Genomic DNA, 24,059 nt, shown 5'->3' on the forward strand with positions numbered 1-24,059 from the left:
GCTAAATTAGCTCGCATATGTCAAATCAAGTACAGGCTGTGTAGCAAACTCGTATTTCTTTGTGTAAGGCATTGGTGCAAGAGCTGGTAGCGTCAGCTAGCTCCCAGCTAATGTTAGCAAGCCAACCCGGGGAAGGTGGCTCATTGTCTGATTAGATCAGATTCTGGACCCGGAACCTGAGATGATGTCAGTCCTCGTCAGGGCAGCGTACACGAAATGTAAGTGCTAGCGGCCGGTGTGCTGTTACCGAGGAAAGAGGGGACCCGAGCATCAGACGTGAGCTTCAATGTGGGTGAAAGGTCAAAAGTCCAGGCCGTAGCTGTTTTTCTTTTTATTACCTGATTAATGTAAAGGCCGAACCGACAGTAAGTGAGGCAGTAGCTGTTTTGGTAGTCGAATACTTACTTTAGTCATTTTTAAGCGGTAAAGTCAAACATGTTTCTATCTTAGGAAGATTGACCCCTGATAGTGAAGTAATCATTTTCTTTGATCATTTGCTGAGACATAGGGCCCTCTGAATCAGTCTCCCACTGCAGATTCACTGATAATATTCTGCTTTTTGCCTTTTTCTGCCCTCCTTCCTCAGACGGCTGTCTGTGCTCTTCGGGTCAGCCCTTGGTCAGGGCTATGTCCTCAGCAGTCTCCAGCCCCACTTACACCACTTTGGCCATCAGCCACCCAGCAGAGTCCGTCACACATGTGGAGCTTCACCGGCCAGAGAAACGCAACGCCATGAGCAAAGCCTTCTGGAGGCAGGAGCCTGTTTTCTGAGCTCATGAGAAATCAACTTGCGTTACTACTCATAGTACAGACGTGTCATGTCTTCAGTTTTAACTGAATGTCTCTCTGAGCAGAGACACTCAAATGATATTAATATTTATTGATACATGTCAGCACTGGACATTTGATTGATTCATATCAAATGAATCCGAATGAGTTTTCTCCAGTGTACAACTGTAGTTTTCTTTCTATCAGTGGCACAATGTGCAGTCAAGTGATACTCAAGTATCTGTATTGGTTCATTGAAATTGAAAAATCTGAAGCTAGAAATAAATATTTGTTTTTGCTAAGGACTGACATGTGGGTGTTGTCAGACGTTTTAGTTTGATATATGAAAATGTCACAATTAAAGACAACAAAAGGGCTTTTAAATGAAATGACTGAACAGCTGAGTTAGTTAGCTGAGATAGTGACACATGATGACCCTCAGTAAACGGCTGACTGTGTTTCTGTCCCAGGGAGATGGTGGACTGCTTCACTGAACTATCCAGAGACCCAGACTGCAGAGTGGTGCTGGTGTCTGGAGCAGGGAGGATCTTCACAGCTGGTGGGTATTGTCCAGTTATCAAATCTTAATGTCTTTTGGCCACGTCATTATCTGTGTTGTGTTACTGTCTAGGGATTGACTTGATGGACATGGCTAGCGATGTCCTCCAACCGCAGGGTGACGACACGGCCAGAGTTTCTTGGAACCTGAGACAAATAATTTCCAAGTATCAGGAGACATTCTCTGTCATTGAGAAGGTCTGAGTACAGGCTCTCACATTTTACTTTCATTCATCTGCACTATTTTCACCCAAATAAACTAATTGATTCAGAATTAGATTTGAACATTCACAATGTTAGATTTTTATTTTGTTAGTATAATTTTCAGTTACATTACTGATTGTCATTTTTTATTTGCTATAGTGTCCAAAGCCTGTTGTGGTGGCTGTCCATGGAGCCTGCATTGGAGGAGGTGGGACATCATAATGTGGTCTGGTTAAGTCAATTCTTGTCTATTCTATTTTACTCTGTTATTGACTGGTCTAGAATAATTGTACAACCTAATTGAATCATCTTGAATTAGGACTCGGTCTTGACCTATATTACAAGGTCAGATCACTAATCAAAATAGTTTCCCATGGTAACAGATGCGGTTTGATTAATCTGATCCAAACCAAGCCCTGGTCTTCATTCAGTAATCTGGCCTTTGATTATTTATAGTGAGTATATTCAAGTATTGCAGCCATTTGCTAAAATCATTTACGTAAATGTTTTCCTCCTCATTAATGTACACACACTACCCCGTTTTGACAGAAAAACATAGAAATGTAGACATTTTTTCAAATTTATTAAAAGAACAAAAACTGATTACTTTTCTGTACCCACGGTATTTGATGATCCTGTACCAGTTATCTTGAATAACACAACTAAGAGTGGACACCATGATCAGCTAGATTATTGGTTGACCCTCTGAGCATGAACTGGGGCAGGAACTTGTGAAGTCTCAGAAATTACTCACTGTTCTGTCTAAGCCCATCCCTATACACTGAGGATTATTATAGCCTTGTAGAGTGGCGAGTACTGCACAACAAAAGCAATCTTGTGCTGGCAAGTATGTTTACTGTCAACTCTGTGGCAGGTGTGGACTTGATCACAGCCTGTGACATTCGCTTGTGTACCCAAGATGCCTGGTTCCAAGTCAAGGTGGGAAATCCAACCCTACCCCAGCTCAGTGATCTAACCCTACAGCAACAGACAAACCGAGCACCAGTCAAGTGTCCATCCATTTCTATAACTGGAAATGTTTGATTTTTAAAAAAGAAGTAAAAAAATAAATGAGAGAAAGATGAACATGAGACTAAAAGTGGAAGTTTGTCAGGAAAACTAAGGTAAAATAAAAAGATTTATATACTGAAGTTCACAGGATGTTCTCACAGTCTCTCTCTCTCCCTCTCTCTTGGTCTGTTGGAGCAGGAAGTAGATATTGGACTTGCAGCAGACGTCGGGACTCTCCAGAGACTTCCAAAAGTCATTGGCAGCCGCAGGTAAACAAAGTCAGGAGTTTGATCAATCATCATTTCGTTAAATTGACACTATAGTCTCTGTCAGGACTCGGTCTTCTGGAAGAAGAACCATGTTAACAGTGACTCGTTCTGATGCAACTAACACAAATTCAAAATGTTGACTTGCTTTCATCTTTCAGGTGAAATGTTTGAAACCTAGAGGTGTGTATGAAATCACTGCTCCTTTGCTGATCGTCACTTTTTCTTGCAGCCTAGTGAATGACTTGGCTCTGACTGCCAGGAAGATGTATGCAGATGAAGCCAAAAGTTGTGGGTTAGTCAGGTAAGTCATCACCAGCATTATCATCATCACATTCTTTTTACTATACTTTACCATTTGTCTTGTTGAGAACCTGTAGTCCCCAATTAACTTGAATAAAGCTGGAGCGGCATACAAAAGAGAAAGTGCAAACCACTACCGTGTAGTCAATAGGGCCATACGCTACAGAACCACCTGTCAGAGCATCAGCTGACTCAGGACGTTGATGGACGTTGCCATGAAAACACTGGTCATACATTCTCTTTGACTCCTCAGAGATTCACTGTTGATTATCTGACCATTATTACATTTACATCCCAGTCAGTGTTTTCACACTTGTGTCTATGGTCTTCTTGTGACTATGGTCTACTTGTGACTATGATCTACATTCAGTCCTGTTCTGACGCGACCGTGAGGTCATTTCTAAATAAAACTAAATAAAATTTGTTTACCTAGCGCTAAATCATAAGTAACATCAAGACACTTAACAGATAGAGCAGGTCTACACCAAACTCTTTATGAAGTTACTTAAAGAGGCGTGGCTTGGTGAACGTCAGACATCAGACCATGCGTGATTCAACATGGCGGCACACACTTGAATGTAACCCCAATCCTCACAGTCCGAATCCTCAAATCCTCGGAACTACGAGAAAAATATACTTCTTTCATCCACCAACAATCCTCATCAATTAAATCTGGAAGAAGAAAACATGGAAAGCCTGCAGGAGTACGTTGAGTGCTACCACCGACTTGTCTTGGGGAAGTCTGGCAATGTGGCGACCCCATCTTCCAAAAGAAGCTGACCGCCCAGCGTACCCTCATCACCTGATGAGGACTTCGGGCACATCATGGACTCAATCGACAGGAAACCAACAAGTTTCGATGCCGGACTATCCCCAGAGCAAATGGTCCACAAAGAGTCCCAGACTCTCTGTCAGTTTCTGGCTTTCAGCCAGCAACAGGCGGCTTCACAGGAGGGGAAAACCAAGCCCTCAAAACTTTCATTAAATTACTTGCCGGGGGGGGTGACAAAGATCACAGCGTAGAACAAGTGAAAGAGGCTGTTCTTGACATCCAGGCTCGGACCATGTGGGACAATCTGGTATTTTCCGGCATACCAGAGCAGGCGGCGGAAGACCCCAAGATGTCCATCAAACACTTGCTCCAGAAACGGCTGCAACTTCCAACTGAGACAGTGAAGAACATCGCCTTGGAGGGAAGAGACCGGATAGGTGCCCCAGACCCATTGTTGTGAAGTTAGAACAGTTCAAGCAGAAGGAGCTGGTGAAGAGCTGAGAGGAATGGACTTCAGCGTGAACGATCAATCTGTCTGCTTCAACCCCTTTCACAGAAACAAACTTTCTGGCAAAATAAACATTTAAGCTGACTTGGTTTTAGTCACGATTATCCAGAAGAACTCCTTTTAAATTGTAAGAGATTGATGTTTCTTGTTTTTCATTAAAAGCTAGTGGTGCCCCGTTTATTATATATTTTTCCTAAATTTATCAAGGCCTTTCTACAGCTGCTTCTGGGCAGGGTCACTTCTGAGTGTCCTTGCAGGGGTTGGACCTGGGGCTGTCTCTGGGGGGGACAGCCCTGGGACTCCCTGTGTTCTGGGAGTTGCAGTTTGCTCTGGTTGCTCGGTCCTGACCTGCCTGCTATCCTGGGCTGGGGGTGTGTTGTTTCTGGCCCCCCACATCAGCTACACAGCTACCCACAGCATTCAATGACAAACCGTAGCTTACACATATATAAGATGCACAACTTACATTGCAAAGAAAACCCTGCTGTCACTGTTTATGTTGATATTGTTGCTGTTGTCATCGTCTCTGTGTACCCATCTTCATCATTATCTTCATCCTTTTATCCGGGGCCGGGTCATAGAGGTAGCAGCTCCAGCAGACGACCCCAACTTCTTTTTCCCCAGCCATATTGGCCAGCTCTGACTGGGGGATCCAAAGACGCTCCCAGGCCAGTGTGGAGATATAATCCTCAGCCTGCCCTGTGGCCTCCTCCCAGCTGGACATGCCCGAACCACCTCAACTGGCTCCTTTCCACACAAAAGAGCAGCGGCTCTACTCTGAGTCTCTCCCAGATGGCTGAACTTCTCACCCTATCTCTGAGGGAGAAATCAGCCACCTTCCAGAGGAAACCCATTTCGGGCACGTGTACCCGCAATCTCATTTCAGTCATGACCCAACTCATGACCATACGTGAGGGTAGGAACAAAGACCGACCAGTAGATAGAGAGCTTTGCCTTCTGGCTGAACTCCCTCTTCATCAAAACAGTGCAGTAGAGTGAACGCACCACTACCCCTGCTGCTCCAATTCTCCGGCCGATCTCATGCTCCGTCTTACCTTCACTCGTGAACAAGACCCCGAGATACTTGAACTCCTTCACTTGGGGTAAGGACTCATTTCCTACCCGGAGTACGCATGCCACCGGTTTCCTGCTAAGAACCATGGCCTCTAATTTAGAGGTGCTGATCCTCATCCCAGCCGCTTCACACGTGGCTGCGAACCTGTCCAGTGAGCACTGGAGGTCACAGACCAATGGAGCCAATAGGACCACATCATCCGCAAAAAGCAGAGATGTAACCCCCAGCTCCTCGAACTGCAGCCCTCCTCCCCAACGCTGAGGCTGCAGCCCTTCGGGCCTGTCGGTACCTTCCAACCACCTCAGAAGTCCCCCGTGCTAACATATCCTGGAAGGCCTCCTTCTTCAGTCGGATGGCTTCCCTGACCACTGGTGTCCACCACGGTGTCTGAGGGTTAATGCCCCTTGAAGCACCTAAAACCTTGAGGCCACAGCTCCCTGCAGCAGCTTCGGCAATCGAAGTTTTGAACATCGACCACTCAGTTTCAATGTCCCCAACCTCCACAGGGATGCTAGAAAAGCTACGCCGGAGGTGGGAGTTGAAGGTCTGTTGGACAAAGGCCTCCTTGAGATTTTCCCAGTTCACCCGCACATCACGTTTTGGCTTGCCAGGTCTGTCCTGCGTCTTCCTCCACCACCTAACCCAACTCACCACCAGGAGGTGATCACTTGACAGCTCCACCCCTCTCTTCACCCAAGTGTCTAAGTGTCCAATAGATGTGGCCTCAGATCAGATGACATAGATCATTGACCTTTGGCCTAGGGTGCTCTGGTACCAAGTAAATCAAATCAAATCTAATCAGATTTATTTGTATAGCGCCAAATCATAACAAAGTTACATCAAGGCACTTTACATATACAGCAGGTCTAGACCAAACTCTTTATAAATTTATTTAAAGAGACCCAACAGATCCCCCGATGAGCAAGCACTTGGCAACAGTGGCAAGGAAAAACTTCCTGTAAGAGGCAGAAACCTCGAGCAGAACCAGGCTCAGGGGGGGCGGCCATCTGCCTCGACCGGTTGGGTTGAGAGAGAGAGAGAGAGAGAGAGAGAGAGAGAGAGAGAGAGAGAGAGACAGAGGCAGGCAGGCAGGCATTGGAGGGGGGGGGGTGTAGGCAGGAACATGAAGTTCATGGAGTTGAGCTGTAATACAGAATTCATGCTATATGGGACCAGCAGGTGTTGCAGGAACATGGGATGGAGATGAGTCACCACCTGCAGGATGAGGACAGGGAGAGAGAGGAGAGGAACTGGGAGAGACAGAGACTTTGGCAGAACATGGTTAGTAAATGCAGTATAAATGCTTAGAACTGGGTGAAACTTTTTTTTTTTTTTAAGATAGATGGTTTTTATCAGCGCATGCAAGGAGGGAGTACACTTATGAGCATCCTTATGCTTGAACATGGTGTTCGTTATGGACAGTCCAGGGCGAGCACAGAAGTCCAACAACAAACCACAGCTCGGGTTCAGATCAGGAAGGCCGTTCCTCCCAATCATGCTCCTCCAGGTGTCTCCATCATTGCCTATGTGTGTGTTAAAGTCTCCAATAGAACTATGGAGTCCCCTACGGTACCCGACTCAAGGTCTCCAAGAAGGCTGAATACTCCGAACTGGTTTTTGGTGTATATGCACAAATGACAGTCAACGTTTTCCTCCCGACAATCCTGAGGCATAGGGAGGCGACCCTCTCATCTACCGGGTAAAAAATATTCAAATGCTGCCCCTCATCTCATGAGCAACTCCAGAGAAGAAGAGTCCAACCCCTCTCCGGTAGCAGGGATGCAGAACCAAGGCTGTGCGTAGAAGTAACACAAGTTACTTCTTGCACAAGCTCCGGCTCCTTCCCCCCCCTGCGAGGTAACATTCCATGTCCCCAGAGCCAGTCTCTGCTGCCCAGGTCTGGGTCGTCGAAGCCGTCCGCCTTCACTGCCACTAAACTGGCACCGCACCCAATCCCATCGGTTATCATTGCAGGTGGTGGGCCCACGGGATGAAGAAAGTGCCACATTGCTTTTTCGGGGCATGCCCGACCACCAGGCGCTTGCTGACGGACCCTGCTCTTAGGCCTGGCTCCAGAAGGGGGCCTCAGGCTTCTCCCAGGCAGGATCACTCTTTTCTCCTCCCCTCATTGTTTCATGGGATCATGGGAACCACTCTTTGTCTGGCCCCTAACCTGGGACCAATTTGCCCTGGGAGATCCTACCAGGGGCACTTGACCCCAGGCAACACAGCCCCCAGGTTCACAGGGGCACACAAACCTCCCCACCACGATAAGGTGATGGTTCTCTGGGGAGGAGTGTACCCGTCTTTCCCATGTGAAGTGTTGCTGCTGCTGCTGTTTTTGTTTTTTTTGGCTTCTGGATTGTCACATCCACAGCATCTGCTGTTGTAAGTCACAAATGTGAGAGCTGTACTACGGAGCCAGTTTCTTCTGTTTCACTTCTTTCTTTTTTAGAGGGGTAAGGGTATCAAAATTTGATTGAGACCATTGTGGTCATGAGGCTGTTTAGGAGTGTTGAAGCAAATAATAATGGAAATGTTGTCCTTAAATTTTGCCACAGCAATTTCAGCTAAGCATCTGCTGGAACAGATGCTGTGTAGTCCATTACTGTAATTTCAAACATTAAGTAATGGTCAAGATCAGACAGAAGGGTTTTAAGAAATGTTATTAAATGATCAATTATGTGAGTAGGTTTATTCATATGCTGGGAAAAGCTCAGGGCACAAAGATTCTTTGTGGCCAGTGATGACATGTTTAAGTTTTGATATCTTCCACATTCTCTCTGTAGCCGAGTATTTGCAGATAAGGAGGCCATGATGGCTAACGCGCTGGAGATGGCAGGGGAGATCGCTGCTCGCAGCCCTGTAGCAGTGCAGGGCACCAAGATCAACCTCCTCTATGCCAGAGACCACAGTGTGGCAGAAGGACTAGATTATATGGTAAGAACCTCAAACATGAGATCCAGTATCTCCAGTCTGCCTTGCAGTCAACAGTTTGTTCATCCTTCTTCAGGCCACGTGGAATATGAGCATGCTTCAGACTCAGGATGTGATGAAATCAGCTCAGGCTGCCATGGAGAAGAAGAGTCCCAAGACAATCGTCTTCTCCAAACTTTAACTACTCTCTAACACCAAAACTAAACCTTTGTACTAATCTGTGGCCATTTAAAGATAATAAAAGCAAATCAGGGTTGGAAATAATTTGGGATGTTGCCATAGAGCTTGTCTCACAAATGGGAAAGCTTGTACGATACAAAACTGTTGTTCATATGTGGGGTCTGTTCTGAAGTTCATCTGCTCCTCTGTGAAACAGCCAGTTTTATATGTAAATGTCATTAAAACAAAATCAGATTTAGATAACCTGTCTTTATTGATCAAACTTCAAAGTTAAAACATTTAGTGCATCACTGGAGTGTCGGCCTTGCGCGGAGCTTCTGTAATGTTTTCTGCAAGGAGACAGTGAAAGGAAGATTCTTGCGTTACCTCCCCTTGAAAACTTAGACACAGCAACAAGATCATCAGCATCAATAACAATGTCTTTACCTTGTGAAACTCCTGGGCCTTCAGTCTGTTTTTGGCAGAAGCTTCCTGTCTGCTCCTGATTGCCCTTTGCTGCTTCACCTCCTCCAGCTGCTCATACAGTCTACAGAAACAATTACAGACCCATGGTAGCGTTGCTGTATCAAAGCCACATCATCCATCCTAAATAAAAATTCTCATTTAAACTCACAACTGCTCTTTCCAATCTTTTGGTGTGGTATAGTTTACCCACAGTTTAGTGCTGATGTGTAAACTATTCATGCTGTACCTTTGAGTTCTCTGGTACATCTCAGAAGCATCCAGTTTTCTCTGCACTGATGTTTGGATCGTCACTTTGGCTTTCCCCTTTGGCCTGGAGCTGCTCACTGACAAACAGGGAATAGCTTTTGGTTGAGTTTTTCAAATTAAGAAGAAGCAGCTGTTTAATAATTCACTTAACATCATTGTGTGTGGATTGGGACAGCAGCTGTAGCTTTAACGTTTATCATCAACCATACCAGTATTATTCAGTCAAAAGATTTATCGTGAAAGTGTACAAAAGAAGAAAACGCTGGCTCTACAATGTGAGTGTGTGTAAGTGTTGCCATAGTGTCATCAAATGCAGTGCATTGATTTAAAACAGAGTGAGTCAGTTTCATGTTCAGATACCTGACGGGGGTGGCTGGGGCTTGATGAAGCCAGGCAGCTCAGCTCCACCTCTTTGTGACCGATTCATCTCGCGAGGAGGTTCTGGTTTATTCTTTGTCAGACAGGAGCCCAGTTTGTCAACTTCACTTGGAGCCTTGGCAAGAGCCCATCTGGTCCTGATGTCTTCTACCCGACGGCATGATCTCTGGAGCAGAGTGCTGAGTCTTTGTTTGTGCTGAGAGACTGCCTGAAGGCCTCTGCTTGGATCACACTCAAAATGCAGGAACGTCACTAAACATTGGGAGGGAAAAGTATTAAACTGATTTTTTTTATGTTTTGGTCCTTTTGTTCCAGATCTAGTCTGTTTAAACAAGAGCCCCAACAGCTCAAACACAGACCACAGAAAGTTTACCATAGTGATTTTACCTGGGGGGGGGTTGTAGTCCCTGTGGTCTATTATCAATTGGGACCCTGACACCTGTAGACAGTTTAATATTTAGAGGCAGCTTCAGTTTTCATGGAGACCAATGAAACACTCTGGACACCTCATGCTTGTGCAGTTACCTCTGTGTCTTGGCCGCTCTGTCTGTCTTCTCTCTCACCATCAATAGACCTGTAGTCACACATACTGTCCTCCTCTGCTGTGGCCTCAGTCAGGCTCACCATTGTTATCTCTGACTGCTCCAGGATACCCTTCTCACTGACCAATTCCTCTTGTCAAAGCAAAGACAAGTACACAACTTAGACACTGACAGAACTGGACCGCACAAGACAACTCCATATGACCTGTGTGACGTGCAGTTGCAGCAGAACAGCTGCAGTGAACAGGAGACATTATACCTCCGTCTTCCCTAAGACGGGAACATGCTTCCTCAGGCTTGAACCCTGCTCAGATTTCAGTTCTTCAACACAAAGGTCCATGGATGGGACTGAAGCTGGGGGCCTGAGGCTTGTATCTGCAGCCTCCCTTGGTGGCTGGAACACACCTTGAGCAGATGTGTCATCACACAAAGACAAATAAGATAGGCTCAGAGCCGTGAGCTCTACGTTTGTCCTCATAGTTTCTTCCAACCCAAGGACAGATTCCCAGGATGGGTTCTGGGAGGATTCATTTGTGGCAGGCTTGTCTTCTCTAAGATGTTCAGGGGACAGGTCAACTTGGGTCTCAGGGCACACTCCAATGGCAGACTGTCCTTCAGGAGAGATGGGCACATTGTTTTGGAGCAGACGAAAGGTCATTGATTGGTCAGTTGTTTCATTTTGGGTGACCTCAGCCAGAAGAGGGTGGAAAGAGTCTGAGCCTACAAAAATTACAGAGGGTAGAAAAAAGATAAGATTCTGAGGATGCAATAAAAATATGTAAATCAAAGATGAAGATAAAGAGCAAATATTTTTTCGCCCTTTAATTAGACTAGCAGAAAGAGGTTACCCACCCTCATCTTCAGTTCCATGGGGGCCCTTGTTTAGGTTCTGCAGTGTCTGTTCCTCTGGACATGTACTCTCACTGGGCATTGTAGCACAATGTAACGAGGCCTCAGGCAGACATGGGTAGGGCAGCAAAGTGGCCTCTGGTGAGACACAAACATGTACTTGTATGTTTTCACCTGTAAGCAGATGAGCTGGTAAACAATAAGCCTATGAAGAAGTAGCTGTTCTCACCACTGGTCTTAGATCTATCAGTTCCTGCACCTGAGCTTCCATCAGTATTCAGCTCTCCAACCAGCGGCCTCATCGGGTTGCCTTCCTGCACATCATCTAACATTGTGCTCAATGGCTCCATCAATTGACCGGCATAAAAGTCCTGCCCACCACTTATCCAAACAGAGCTGGGCCGATGGGACAATCGACTAGTCATCCGACTCAGAGTGGAATTCCATCCACCTTGAACCAAGTCCACAGAGCCTGGGAGACCTCGAGGCTGAGCAATCATTGAGGAGTGAGCCCAGGGTTGACCCAAAAGTTGCTCCATGGCTGAGTCTCTGCAGTGAACAGTGAGACAGGATGACTGGTCTGTAAGGCAGCAAGTCAGAGGTCTGAAAGTTTCAAGCTCTGGTTGCTCCAGGACTGGACTGGCTGCATTGTCCATTTCCTGTGATAGAAACAAATAATCAAACCAAATGAAAAACAGACTATTCATAACAAAATAATTTAAGATACTTGAGAGCTTCCAGTTGCAGGAACATGATCCTCTTGCTTAGCTATTAACAGCACAGAGTTCATGCATGTCCCAAATAGTGTTTGAGCCACTGACCTGGTCACTTGTCTGAGTCCCTGCTGCATCCGACAGACAATAATGACGATCTGCAGAGCAATGCAGTTCCCCCTTCCTCTCTGAGCTCTGCACCCAAGACTGTGGAAAGGAGGACCCAGGCTCCTCCATATGAGAGGCTTTGCTGCCTGTAGAGGGGGAAAATACACATGCTAACGGGGTACTAAGTTTTTGTAAAAACAAGTGAAATTGAAGAATGTACACAGAGGGGAAGTATGACTGGTTAGCATGCATGCCATGTTATCACAGCATCTTGGGTTTGATTTTGCCTGAGACCTATACTGCAGGTCATTCTTCGTTCTCTTGTTGGCCTGTCTGTCATGCCAAAAAGAAATAAATGTACATAGAATAAATGAGAAATAATGATGTATAAACCCTGTGTGAAGATAATGAGAAGTTAAGGGCTTGTGCCCACCGCCCCCCGTGTTGGACCACGACTTGACTCCCTTTGACCATCAGATGGAATTATATCAAGCTAAAAGGCAGATGTTTCCTCCAGCAGATTGAAATGACCAGCAACAGAAAAAAATAAAAAAATAAAAAAATAATAAAAAAATAACTGTCCAAATGATACTGCTGAATCTGAAAATACACTAATGGCTAGGATGAGTTTACATTGACCTGCAATGATGATCTTACTATGTTCACAACTTATTCCAGCTGCTGAAAAATTAAATTTTTACTTCCAAATGCAAAAAAACCAGTTGAGTACAAACCTGCATCACCTGACTTGAGTGTTGCTATATAAACCTGTTATATATAAACACCAGATATGCACCACTAGCTATTATTCTGGGATGACAAATACATTAACTCTTGTGATGAACATGTGCAATTTACCCGTGATTCTCCCAGCAGTGCTGAAAGAGAGGTTCAACTCCCTTGTGTATCTGTCAATAATGTGTTGGATACTGTTGTCACTAAATAGAGAGCCTACAGCCACGCCACGCCAGCCTGAAGTCGAGCTTTGACTGCATGGAGAGGAGATGTCAAGTAAATCGGCAGGTTGTTCTTGTTCACGACAAAGATGGACTGGTGGTGACTTATCTAAGGAAAACAAAATATTGTGGCAATGGCACAATTAGAAAGAAAGCCATGTTGTCTGGGATATATACACAATTCTGCACCTGTGTACAGTAGATGAACACAGATTGACATAAATCATGTGCAACAGTATTCTGGTCCAGATGCCTGCAGAGCTGAAGCATGTTAATGTCCCATGGTATGTTAACAACATTTCTTTTGTTAATGATAAACCATTTCTGATTTACTTAAAGATTGGAGAATTTTCATTTATGCTATGGAGCAAATGGTTATAAATCTGTAACAGAACTCAGCTCCTCACCAACGTTTTCTGGATCAGTGGTGATGTAGCTGCCAGTGGAGATGGTGGTGGACGAGGGACAGTCAGTGTCAGGGGGCCTATTGGGAGACTGCGCGCGCACGCGCACACACACACACACACACACACAAAATCAGAAACAATCAAAAACAATCAGATTCACTGAGCTCAGTTCAAGTGTAGAAACCATCATGAGTGTGTGCTCTGTTATAAATACACAGACACATTACATAATACACTTCAGGTCCTGTTATTTTACATCATTGCTCAGTACAGACTCAAAAAGACATGCTCCAAGTTACACACTTCATATGCACACAGTCACTCCCACACATGCACATTCAATCCCACACGCGCACATTCAATCCCACACGCGCACATTCAATCCCACATGCACAAAAGGCTTCTCAAGCATAATCACAGGCGTAGACAAAGTGGCCCAGCACTCAGATTTGGCTACTTCTCATCATTGATCCACAGCATGTGAACCTCAGAGGATGTCAACATATACAATTAATGTAAAAACAGACAGGCTGTCTCCAACTGAGAGCAGGAAGGAACTTCATCAAGCGGAAGTTAAGTTCATCATAAGTGGGTTTGTTTACCTGTGTGGGAGATCTGCAGGTGACCGGACAACAGTCATCCATTCCACGCTCAGTGTCAGATGGAAGAGGTGAGTCTACTGTCTGCCCTAAATCTGGAAAAGAATGCAAACGTCTTTTTACTGACATTTTAATCAAATACCATTACCCTGCCTTTCTGGTTTCTTCATCTTTTCACATGCTATCTACACACCAGACTCAATTAGGTGTCTCTCCTTCCAGTCGATATGACTTGATCCCCTACAGTTTGTCCTGGAACCAGAACGTTGTTCAGCAGCCTGCTGCAATCTGGAAAGGGAGGGTGTGGTCAGAGAACTGTTGGAGGTCTGTGATGGATCAGAGTCCTCCTGCACGTCCAAGTCTACAGTATGTGAAGGAAAAGTCACCAAAATGTCGGGGCCTGGAGAAAGGAAACAATTCAGTTAAACCTGTGCTACTCTACAGCTCAATGCAGGTGACTGAAAAGCTGGTTCGAGTGCTGGACTGACCCGTGACCTGGCTGGTGTTGACTGGAGTCTCAACCTCTTGAATAGCACTGAGCTCATGCTGTTCAGTAATTTCCATCACTCCCAACTTGACACGGGTTACTGGGGGCTTCGCTCGAGGAGGAGGGAGAGGTCCTGAGGGGAGGACTATCACTGGACGAGGGGGGCTGGTTTCAGTGCCGGAGGCTAAATAAAAAGTTAAAACTTTTGTTGAAAGTGGAGCTTTGTTAATGACATTATGTGTAAACCATTAGTTTGTAATGGAAGTACATATATTGCCGTTTTACCACTAAAATCCTGCATTTTGTGAGTGTCATAGTAAAGAAGGTTTACCAGTCAGATATAAAAGTGAAATTTTGTCAGAAAAGGGAAAATGTCAGTTACCCGTCTGGTCAACAATGGATGGTTGTTGCTGTTGTTGAGGTGAGCCATTTTCCTCCTGCAGCTCTTCAAGATGTGATAAAGTCCCTCCATTAGTCTCCTCTATCGCTCTCAGCAGGGAAACTAGTAATCTGAGCCGAGTCTGACCGATCTCTGGAACCAAAGCTTCAGTGGCTGCTTCAGGCAATGGATGCTATGACAATACAATGGGACAGATTGTTGTGCTGGCTTTCTCCCCCTCCTCCAATTAATATTAATATTCAAAATATACTTTGGCACAGTCGACCGTGGGAACTCAACACTTAAACACTTTAGTTGCTGTTACATTTCTTTGTGCAAGAATGAACTAATTTGTCTGTTTAACTGTACAGAAGAGAAGAACAGTTTTCACCTGTGCATCAGTGTGAATCAGAGCCTGCACCATCTGCTTTTGCGGTCTCATCTGCTCCAGCTCCACTTTGTGTCTCTGTTGCTGCTCTTCCTGTCTCAGTGCCACTGTCTCTTTCTGCTCCTGCAGCTCTTGCTTCCAGCTAGCCATGCCACCGTCTCTCGAGCTCAGGGACTCTGTCTGCGGGGAGTCATGTGATATATTCCAAAGCTTTCCAGCTGCACTGCTTGGAACCAAAGGTGGATCATCTGTGACACTAGAGCTTGTGGCTCTGGTGAGAACAGAGACTAGCTGGTCAGGGATTGAAGATGATGGATGAGCTGTGTGATAAGGCAGATATTCTGAGGTGAGTGAGGTGGGTATCAATTTCTCTGAATGGTGTTCTTTTACTCCTTCCATTCTGTTGTCAGTCAGCCAGACAGTCAAGTCTGCTCTTTGGTTCCTGAAAGTAAAAGATTCAACTTCATCTTGCTGGAACTTGGAGCCAACAGTCAAGCTGGAGTCAGTGAGACAAGTACGTAGAGCCAGCATGTCAGACTCTCTGGTAGGATCTTCCAAAGAGATGTTTGTATTATTATAGATATTTGAAGGCACAGTCAGTGAATCTTGAACAACTCCCTTCAGCTTCTGAGTATTGTGCATAGATAGATGACAGAGGTCTGGAGGCATGTCAGCATGCTGCATCAATGTGGAGGTAATGTGGTTACGAATTCGAAGAGTTTGCTGGTATTCTTCAAGCTGCTGACGAGCCACTTCCATTGATCTCTGGTAAATTCTGTTTTGTTCCAGCAGCCGCTGTTGGTATTCTCTAATCCGTCTGCTGTGGTCAACCAAACCTGTAGGAGGCTCCAGCTGCTGAGGTGTGGACACCATTTATTAATTATTGAAGATCAAGGACTGATCCCATAAGTGTGAGTAGGACAAATCAGAAAAGTGTTAAACAAAAACTTTATCAACCTCACTGGGCAGACCAGGAACAACACAGGTGGCTTCCTGACCAAGGACATCTGGTTGCTCAACGGGCACTCCTTTGGTCACAGCAGCCTTTAGATGTTCTCTCTCCTGCTGAGCCTCTAACAGCATCTGCTTCAGTTTGACCTTTTGTTCTTCCAGCTCCTGAAGCAAAACCATTTGTTGCTGTTTCTCACTCTCCAGCTCCTCTTCCTGAACAGACATGTTTAAAACTGTGACTGGATACAAACATCCACGCATTTCTTCCAAGACCTGGCCCAGTTTGCTGAGGTTCAATGTTGACCTGATCAAATTGATCAAATTTAAAGTAAAAGGAAAGAAATTGGCTTTTAGCCAATAATTCACAAAACTTCCTGCCTAGTTCCCAGATCAGAACTATCAGATTTTGTTGGCCTGCAGATTTCGGCCAACTGACAGTGAGGCTCCCATGTTCCTATGCTGTTTGTAGTGGCAACATCCACCAGCTCTTTCTACTCAAACTCACATGGGCTTCCTTCCTAAAAAATTAAACATGTTGGCTCCAAAAACCAGGCAAATGTCAGTTTTCCCTTCCGAAGGAGGGGGAAAAAAAAACAAAAAAAACTTTAGGTCTACCCTGAGGCTACATTTACACGTGGCCATATCCAGAAAACTTTTCATAAACACTAATCCACGTATGTATGCCGTCAGGACATTCCAAACTGTAGATGGCAGTGTAATAAGAAGTCCACATTGGCCAATCAGAATCCCCCCCCAAAAAAAAAAAAAAAAATATAGCAGTAACAATAACAGTAACAAATCACTTCCTCCATTTCTGTTTTTCTTAGTTTACATGAAAATCTGCAAAGTTTTCCAAAATCTCCACTCTGGCCAAAATTTTTAGAATGAATAATTTTCAGAGGCGAAATTCTCCCTTTGCGAAGCGCACAAACAAAGGAAATTTCTCAGTTTTTAAAAAATAGCCATGTACATGTAAACGGGGCCTGAAAAGACAAGAACTTAACCCAACACACTCATGCTTCAGCTACAGGCTGGACTGATTATGATAATGAGTAACAGCTGAGTCAATAAACAACCAATCATACACACATTCAATATAGCGGTTAGGAGGATAATGGGGCCCTGCAGTGGATATGATGTTTGTTCACACTGTCAAAAAAAACCTGAATATTTAAAGTTGTATCTGTTGTAAATGACTGTATTTCACTCAACAGGCAACTCTTACCAAGTCGCGGCAAAATCTGCATTTAACACTTGAAGAAGAAAGATAAAGACTAACTCTACAACACAAGCTTTTAAACCTATCCAATTGGCTTTGGAGGGAAACACATCCTTTCCTGCCAAAACTGAGTATGCCATTAAAGTGGGAATCAGATTGTACCCTTTTCTGGCATTCTTCTTCACATACTTGGACAGTGTTTGTGTCATCAGTAAGGAGACCCTCTGCTGCTGTTGACTGCTCTGTAAGAATTAAACATAGTATAAAAAAAAAAAAAAAAAAAAAAAAAAAAAAAAGATGACGTTATTACAAGTTGACTGAAATAATCCACAAGTGTATTTGGAACATCCTAATGTAATAATTAATTATTATTGAAATGTGCGAAGTGTATTTATGTCACACATAAATAGGTCAACAAGGAAAAAGGCACAATAAGAAACTCTAAAGCTCTCACAATCATCTAATATCAAAAATCGAAATATTTTACACCCGAAGAGAGTGAGTTACTTTGTGGTGAATGGGCTGGCTCAGGAAGCCTGTCCTCCTTCTCACTGGTCAGAGAACCTGTCTCTATGGTTTCCAGCTCTGGAATCTGATGGGTGAAGATCGTCAATGAATCAGCTCCAGGCACATGACTGCTGTGGCTTGTACATTGGTTCCTCTGACTTCTGATACGATCCAGGAGTTTCTTTAACGCTTGTCTAGGTGCAGGTTTAGAGGATTCCACTGCAAATAAAACAAAATACTGAATGCAGTTCTGGATTGGTAAAGATGAGTTTCAAATTATATTCACTCTGGGTAGCCAGATTGTATTCAATGTTAATAAACTGAGATGATTTAGAAGTATTCTGAAAATGCATTAAGGCCAATTTAGATGTGTATTTATTTAGTGTAAATTTAAACTGGTGTTTTGGTTTTTTACATTTCTAAACGGTCTCTTAAAGTCTAATGGATTTCGCTTATCTTTTTGTGTATCTGGTGCTTCCCTTCACCTTGAGCTGAGGTTCCCTGCTCTATGCTTGCCACCTTTTGCTCAGCTTCATGCTGCATGACTTCATCCAAAGTGATGTCCAGCTCTTGGTCCTGGCTGCCTGTGGAGAGTGCTGGCAGAGGCTCAGGCATTATTTGGACCACCAGGTCACCCTTGACCCCTGGAATCAAAGAAAATCTGTGTTTAAAGGGGGTCCATTAAAACGTAACCTCCATGCAAACTTCAACAAAAGTACAGAGGCTAGAAGTAAAAAATGTACTGCGATTACAACCCTTTGGCAAGTTCAAATTGATTGGTGTTGGTAGTGTTTGCAAACACTCGTTTGGTGGATATTTGTTACAAATCATATTCAGGGGAAATGACAGCACCAGTGAACAGCCATTACTCTTCTCTCCAGTATACATGTCCTCAAAAGCAAACTCCAGCTGCCTCTGGAAATCCTCCCTCATCTCCTGCTTCTTGAAGAGAGGCTGGATGAGCTGTGGGGAAATTGTTGACAGTTGCTGTCTCCGCCTCAGCAGGTCTGTCTGCTGCCTGTGCTCCAATTCAACAAGAAAGTGCTCCCAATCCTACAGGAGACCAACAAACAGAACACGAACACACACACGTCTTTTGTTGAAAGACTATCAAACACTTTGAGGTTTTTAAAGCTCCTATTAACTGCTGTGCTGGGAGCTCGGACATCTGATGTTCCGTTTCTATATGACACCTGTCAATCATAATGAAAGAATATCCATGAACTCCAAACAACTACAATGTTTTGAATTAAATAAATGATTGGATCTATGACTGCTGCACAGTGTTGTCCAACTGTCCCTCAACAGTGTTTGCTACAGGGATGGAAGATCTTCTGTTGGTGCCAACAATAGGTAACCTGTACCTGCACAAGCTGTTCCCTCCTGAGAGCCTGCTTCCCTCTAAGATGAGCCTTCTCAAACTGCTCTGCTCGCCTTCTCTTTTCCTCCTTCTGCAAATTCTGCCATCTCCTCATTTCCAGCTCAGCTTCTTCATGGGCATTAAGCTGCAGACACATGGACAGATTAATCATCAATGGTGGGAGCAACAAAACATAAGGTTAAGGGCTAAACTCATTGTACTCAGAGGGCTTACCTGCTGGGGATTTTCATCTCTGTCCACTGTGCTCTCAGACATGTGATAATGTGTGGCAGCAAAGGCATTAACATCAGATTTTTTTAGGACATGTGGCTTCTTGGAGTCTATGCTCTGCTTGAAAAAGAACCTTGTTGTGAAACATCCATTATGAAATATTAATGAACAAAGTGATTTAAAAACAAAATAGAACCTTTGAAGAATGGTCGCTGTTTGCATGTACAGCAAGTGATAATTCTTCCTATTTAGTGGATTACATATTGTGTTCACAAAACAGTCAGAGCAAATCTTTCCAACAAGTTTCACGACTAATAAATTTATATTACATTCCAATAAATGCGTTGTAATTCAGCCCCAACCAGAGGCCTGCAGAAAGCAGTCAACACTGTGACTTCCACAAGATAAAGTCAAACATACTTGACATTTGCAAGACAACACAACATCCAGTGGCATTGGGACATGAAGTCGCTTAATTAGTAATTAGTATTTACAAAGTTAATTAAACACATACCACATAAGTGAAGCTGCTCTGTTCAATTTTATGAATGTTCTCTTTTCTTCTGTTGCATATACAGACACTCATCAACTTACAAATGAGTTACATTCCAAATAGCCGTTCACATCCTTAATTGTTTGCAAGTTGTTTTTTCGTAACAAAAGAAATCAAATCAAATTTATTTATATAGCGCCAAATCATAACTACATTACATCAAGGAACTTTACAAATGGAGCCGGTCTAGACCAAACTCTTTATGGAGTTGTTCTAGAGGCCCAACATATCCCTCCAAAAGCAAGCACTTGATGACAGTGGAAGGAAAAACTTCCTTTAAGAGGCAGAAACCTCAGACAGAACAGGGGTCAGGGAGGGCGGCCATCTGCCTCGAATGGTTGGGTTGACAGAAGGAGAGATGGGGGGAAGAGAGAGAAAGAGAGAAGCAGAGGCAGTTAGAGAGAGACACAGTGAGAACAAGTGCAGAAAGAGAAGCAAGAAGTAGTGTGTAACAGCATTTATTAGCAGTAATGCGAGTACAAAGCACTGCGATGCTGGGGTGGCATAGGTGAAGGTGTAGCGCAGCGGCAAGGGGAGTGTTCCGAACACAAGTCTAACTTGAGGTTCTGTCTGTTCGTATCTCTGAATATTTACTACTGTTCATAAAACGAATGCTTGTAGTAACTATATAGCCAATTGGCAACATAGCTTATCGTAAATGTTATACAAGGGAAATAAATGGGTAAAGGAACCACAAATCATGCATGATTTGTGAACAATTATTTGAATCTACGGACAAATTAACCAAGTTCTGTTCCTCAAAATCACCAGCTACTTCTAAGAAAAACAAGTTCATAAATTACCTGAATGGGGTTGGGGGGAGGAGGTGGGAGGCTGGACACTTTTGCTGATCTTTCCTTCTCTGTTTGTAGTGCCTTCTTTCTGGCATTGGTGCTACTAGAAGCAAAGGCACAAGGGAACAGATGTCATAGTCAGTCTGAGAACATCCACAAATTATCTGCATCACTTATCCGTGCAGGACATGCAGGAGCCAATCCCAGGTAAGGGCAAGTACACTGGACAGGTCAACTGTATTTCAGGATCAACATGTGGGGGCATACAGAAAGAGACAACATTCCACATTCATATTCAGGCCTACAGGTTATTTAGACATGCCAATCATCTTCCTGTACTTGTATTTGGACTAAGAAGGAAACTGGTGAACCAGGGGGAAAACTACTCAGCTACGAGGAGGACCTCTTGCTGTGAGGCAACCGTACTAACCACGGTACCAATGTGCTGGTCCATGTGGGGGCACTGAACATGTAAACACCCATCAAGCAAATGCACGGTGTTGCTTCTCACCAGCTTTGCCTCTCACGTTCTTTAAGCCTCTGCGATTTCAGTTCTTTCAGGGCTTCTTCATAACGCTTCTCAGCTTTAGCATGATTTTCCTCATCCCTCCGAGCTACAGCTGCCAAATCGGGTTCCTGGATAAAATAAAGATTGGTACACACAAGTTAAAATATTTTATTGAGTTTATTATTATGCCATGGTTTTATACACATTTTCGTTTCAGGTGTTCTCCTTGGTTTGGTCTTTGACCTCCTCAGTCCTCAAAATTAATGTGCTACATTGATGGAATTGTCCCTGAGTTGGTGTTGCTGTTTTAGACCAATCTTACATTTTCTTTCGCAGTCCTGTGTCCCTGGCCAAGGAGTTGGAGGCTTTCTTTGTATAGCCTCTGGACCGTGTGTTGCCTTTCCTTCTGCTGTAGCTCCCAGTCCTGCCTCAGCTCCTCTGCCAACTGCTCCAGCTCCTGCTGCCGCCTCTGCTCCACCGCCTGGCGAATCTGCAGTGCAATGTAACGCTGCTGGTCCCGCACCTGGGTGTCAGTGCAAATTACACTGTACATCAGTGGTGGACAAAGTAGTCAAGTCCAGTACTTGAGTGAAAGTATAGCTACTCCTCATTAACTTCAACTTCATTAGAGGTGAAGGTTGCCCTGTCAAATGTATACTAAGTAAAAGTACTTGAGTACTTGTTTTTGAAAATACGTAAGTATTAAAAGTACATTTCAGTTACTATGCACTGCCTACAGAACCTATAGAGTAAAAAGTTCACAGTGTCCCGACACAGCTCTGGTATTGTGTGTGTATCAGCAACTACTTTTGGTTGCAAAATCTCTCTTAGTTGACCAAAATAAAATTGAACAAAAGAAAAATATTGTAAAAAACGAACCGTTATCTGAGTAACGGTAGTCAGTTCAACGTTTATGAAAACACGCAATGTTCAAACAAGGCCTCACCACATGGACAAACCACGGGCCGATTACATTTAAGAAGAGAGAAAAGAAATCTCATCTACGGATTTCAAAGCTATATTTAAAGTAAGACTATCAACACCACTCATATAAATGTAGTTGAGTTAGAAGGACAATATGTCTTTCAAATGTAGTGGAGTAAAAGTCAAAACATAAAAAAAAACAAAAACATATAGCAAGTAAAGTACAGACACCCCAAAAGTACTTAAGTACAATACTCAATAGAACATACTTTGTTACTATCCAACTCTGCTGTACATCTGTACTGTAACAAATATAACATGGACAATACTCAAACATTGTGACTTCGTCCGTTTCTACCAGAGACATCAGGCTGTTTCAGTTTCTTTGACGACGGGATTTATTGGCTTTCTTTGACATGTGTGACGACTCCCTGAATATATTTGGGCTTTCACGGTTGGCGGCTTTGGTAGGTTTTCACTAGTGTAAGTATCTCTTCAGACAAATTATTTTGATCAATAATCGTTAACCCTTCGTGTGTGAATAACCGCCTAGTCACCTGTAGTATGCGTAGTCTCCTTCTTCTTTCCTGCTCCTCTCTGATTATCCGGGCCTCCTCGTTAGGGCTCGGTCTTATTTTGGCCATTTTTCTCTTCATTTTATTTAAATGTATCGGCTTCCCACCTCCGTTAGTCGCAGGCTTCCCCTCCAGCAGGACGTTTGTTTTCAGGAAACCTTTTAAACGTAGAAATGCTGCAAACTAATTGTGGAACGGCTACAGGAATTACCTGTAATAAACTACCATTTTGTTTATCGCCTGAACTGCAATTTATCGCTTTGTTCGTGGCGTCACATCCGGCGGTTTGAAATGCCCGCCGTCGTTGTCAGTGTGTTACGCAATACTTCTTTGCTCCTGCCTGACAAAACATGCCCCAGTTTAAAATAAAAACATATCAGCACAATATACTGTTACACTGCTACACGAAACCCCTACAAATGGGGTTCATTGGTCTGGACGGACGCTGAATTGCTGTGTTGACCGGTTATTTGTGCGAAACTGGTTTGGAAGAGCAGGGTGGTTGAAAAAAAAAATACATTTCGCGATTTGAGGCGCTATACTCAGTGATCAGATTGAATACAACCGTTATTGGAGAACCGTTAGTGTCGGAACGGAACTACTGTCTTGCAGTGTTTGGTGGGGGCAGAAGAGTGAGCGGGCGATGAATGAACCGGATGCTGTTACAAATCCATTGAACAACCCATTGTACCAGGACTCTAGTGAATACACATGGTAAGACTCTGTTATCGTTTTTACGCTTCCTCCCAGGTCCGATAGTCTGTTTATTTTGTGTGTTTAGCAAGGGGCTAATCTAACTAGCTAGTTGCAGCCGTTCACAGCCGGAGGAAGCGAGTTCATTCATTTATAACATAATCCAGTTCAGTATACAGCATTATCTGTAATCTTAAACAGTAGTATCCTCACATAGGTCAGCAGTTCACGAAGAGTGGGAAATCATTAAACTCTAAATTACGGATTTTGACAAGTCGAAAAAAACATTAAGGTCCCTGCAAGGCATTTACTTTAATGATAATTAAGTGTACACGCCCGAGTCCCGTATTTTACGGTGTATTAAAGTAGGCAGTAATGTTGTTAAGTCTCAAGTTTTACTCGGCAACCCATGCCGAAATCTTATGAAGGAAAGGACTCAACGGGGCAACAAGTTCGTTTTTTCAATAAATGTTTCCCCCCTCTCCTCCAATTCAAACTGGCTGAAGAAAATGTAATTCTAACTAAGAATCAGAAGTCCTTCATTAATCTGCAATGGGAATTTCTGCTGTTTGGTATCTTTTAAAAGTCAAGGAGCTGTGAAGCCTAATGGCAGTGGGGATCCACCACAGCTCCCAGTGAGTCTAA

General features: G+C 43.9%; 3 protein-coding genes across 14 annotated transcripts in view; 2 read left to right on the top strand and 1 right to left on the bottom strand.

Annotated features, from left to right (window-relative positions):
- Positions 1–9,194, top strand: ech1 (enoyl CoA hydratase 1, peroxisomal). Of its 3 annotated transcripts, none has more exons than XM_029518137.1 (10): positions 1–218; positions 587–752; positions 1,239–1,327; positions 1,400–1,524; positions 1,690–1,738; positions 2,405–2,469; positions 2,740–2,810; positions 3,040–3,111; positions 8,255–8,405; positions 8,479–9,194. In XM_029518137.1, exons 1-10 carry the CDS (start codon positions 182–184, stop codon positions 8,581–8,583), a joined length of 930 nt encoding a protein of 309 aa, XP_029373997.1. In that variant the 5' UTR covers positions 1–181; the 3' UTR covers positions 8,584–9,194. The 3 variants fall into 3 exon arrangements, with proteins under 3 accessions (XP_029373997.1, XP_029373998.1, XP_029373999.1); XM_029518138.1 differs by having other exon boundaries at positions 186–288; positions 8,479–8,620; XM_029518139.1 differs by lacking the exon at positions 1–218 and adding an exon at positions 258–365 and having other exon boundaries at positions 8,479–8,620.
- cep295 (centrosomal protein 295) lies at positions 8,791–22,967 on the bottom strand. 9 transcript variants are annotated; one of them, XM_029518132.1, is made up of 28 exons: positions 22,704–22,967; positions 21,545–21,745; positions 21,226–21,350; positions 20,724–20,817; positions 19,371–19,487; positions 19,141–19,281; positions 18,646–18,829; positions 18,262–18,420; positions 17,777–17,995; positions 17,432–17,511; positions 16,057–16,263; positions 15,103–15,954; positions 14,715–14,904; positions 14,334–14,516; positions 14,039–14,245; positions 13,849–13,940; positions 13,247–13,334; positions 12,742–12,948; positions 11,884–12,029; positions 11,292–11,721; positions 11,066–11,200; positions 10,473–10,933; positions 10,197–10,343; positions 10,059–10,110; positions 9,654–9,923; positions 9,274–9,370; positions 9,009–9,108; positions 8,791–8,911 (listed from the first exon to the last, which is right to left on the bottom strand). In XM_029518132.1, the coding sequence occupies exons 1-28, from the start codon at positions 22,800–22,802 to the stop codon at positions 8,870–8,872; spliced, it is 5,325 nt and encodes a 1,774-aa protein (XP_029373992.1). In that variant the 5' UTR covers positions 22,803–22,967; the 3' UTR covers positions 8,791–8,869. The 9 variants fall into 9 exon arrangements, 8 of the variants coding, with proteins under 8 accessions (XP_029373992.1, XP_029373988.1, XP_029373990.1 ...); XM_029518128.1 differs by having other exon boundaries at positions 8,845–9,108; positions 20,724–20,814; XM_029518130.1 differs by having other exon boundaries at positions 8,846–9,108; positions 19,371–19,484; positions 20,724–20,814.
- Positions 22,551–24,059, top strand: part of med17 (mediator complex subunit 17) — an 11,665-nt gene continuing 10,156 nt past the window's right edge. The window contains exon 1 of one of the 2 annotated variants that reach the window (XM_029518135.1): positions 22,551–22,613. Coding sequence is in view for 1 of the 2 variants with exons in the window: in XM_029518134.1 (XP_029373994.1) it covers positions 23,365–23,435 (71 nt within the window). In the remaining variant the exon portion in view is untranslated. Of the gene's footprint in view, positions 22,614–23,200; positions 23,436–24,059 lie in introns of those variants that run through there. The other variant, XM_029518134.1, reaches the window with a different exon arrangement.

This window comes from Echeneis naucrates, chromosome 13 (assembly GCF_900963305.1).
Source record: "Echeneis naucrates chromosome 13, fEcheNa1.1, whole genome shotgun sequence".
Taxonomy (NCBI): Eukaryota; Metazoa; Chordata; class Actinopteri; order Carangiformes; family Echeneidae; genus Echeneis; species Echeneis naucrates.

Coding starts and splice junctions, on each gene's coding strand:
- ech1 (XM_029518137.1), top strand. CDS start 182: ATGATGTCAGTCCTCGTCAGGGCAGCGTACACGAAAT. Junction 1,328..1,399: donor AGGGAGGATCTTCACAGCTG/GTGGGTATTGTC, acceptor GTTACTGTCTAG/GGATTGACTTGATGGACATG. Junction 8,406..8,478: donor CAGAAGGACTAGATTATATG/GTAAGAACCTCA, acceptor ATCCTTCTTCAG/GCCACGTGGAATATGAGCAT.
- cep295 (XM_029518125.1), bottom strand. CDS start 22,802: ATGAAGAGAAAAATGGCCAAAATAAGACCGAGCCCTAACGAGGAGGCC. Junction 21,351..21,544: donor ACAGGACTGCGAAAGAAAAT/GTAAGATTGGTC, acceptor TATTTTATCCAG/GAACCCGATTTGGCAGCTGT. Junction 13,941..14,038: donor GAGACACCTAATTGAGTCTG/GTGTGTAGATAG, acceptor ATTCTTTTCCAG/ATTTAGGGCAGACAGTAGAC.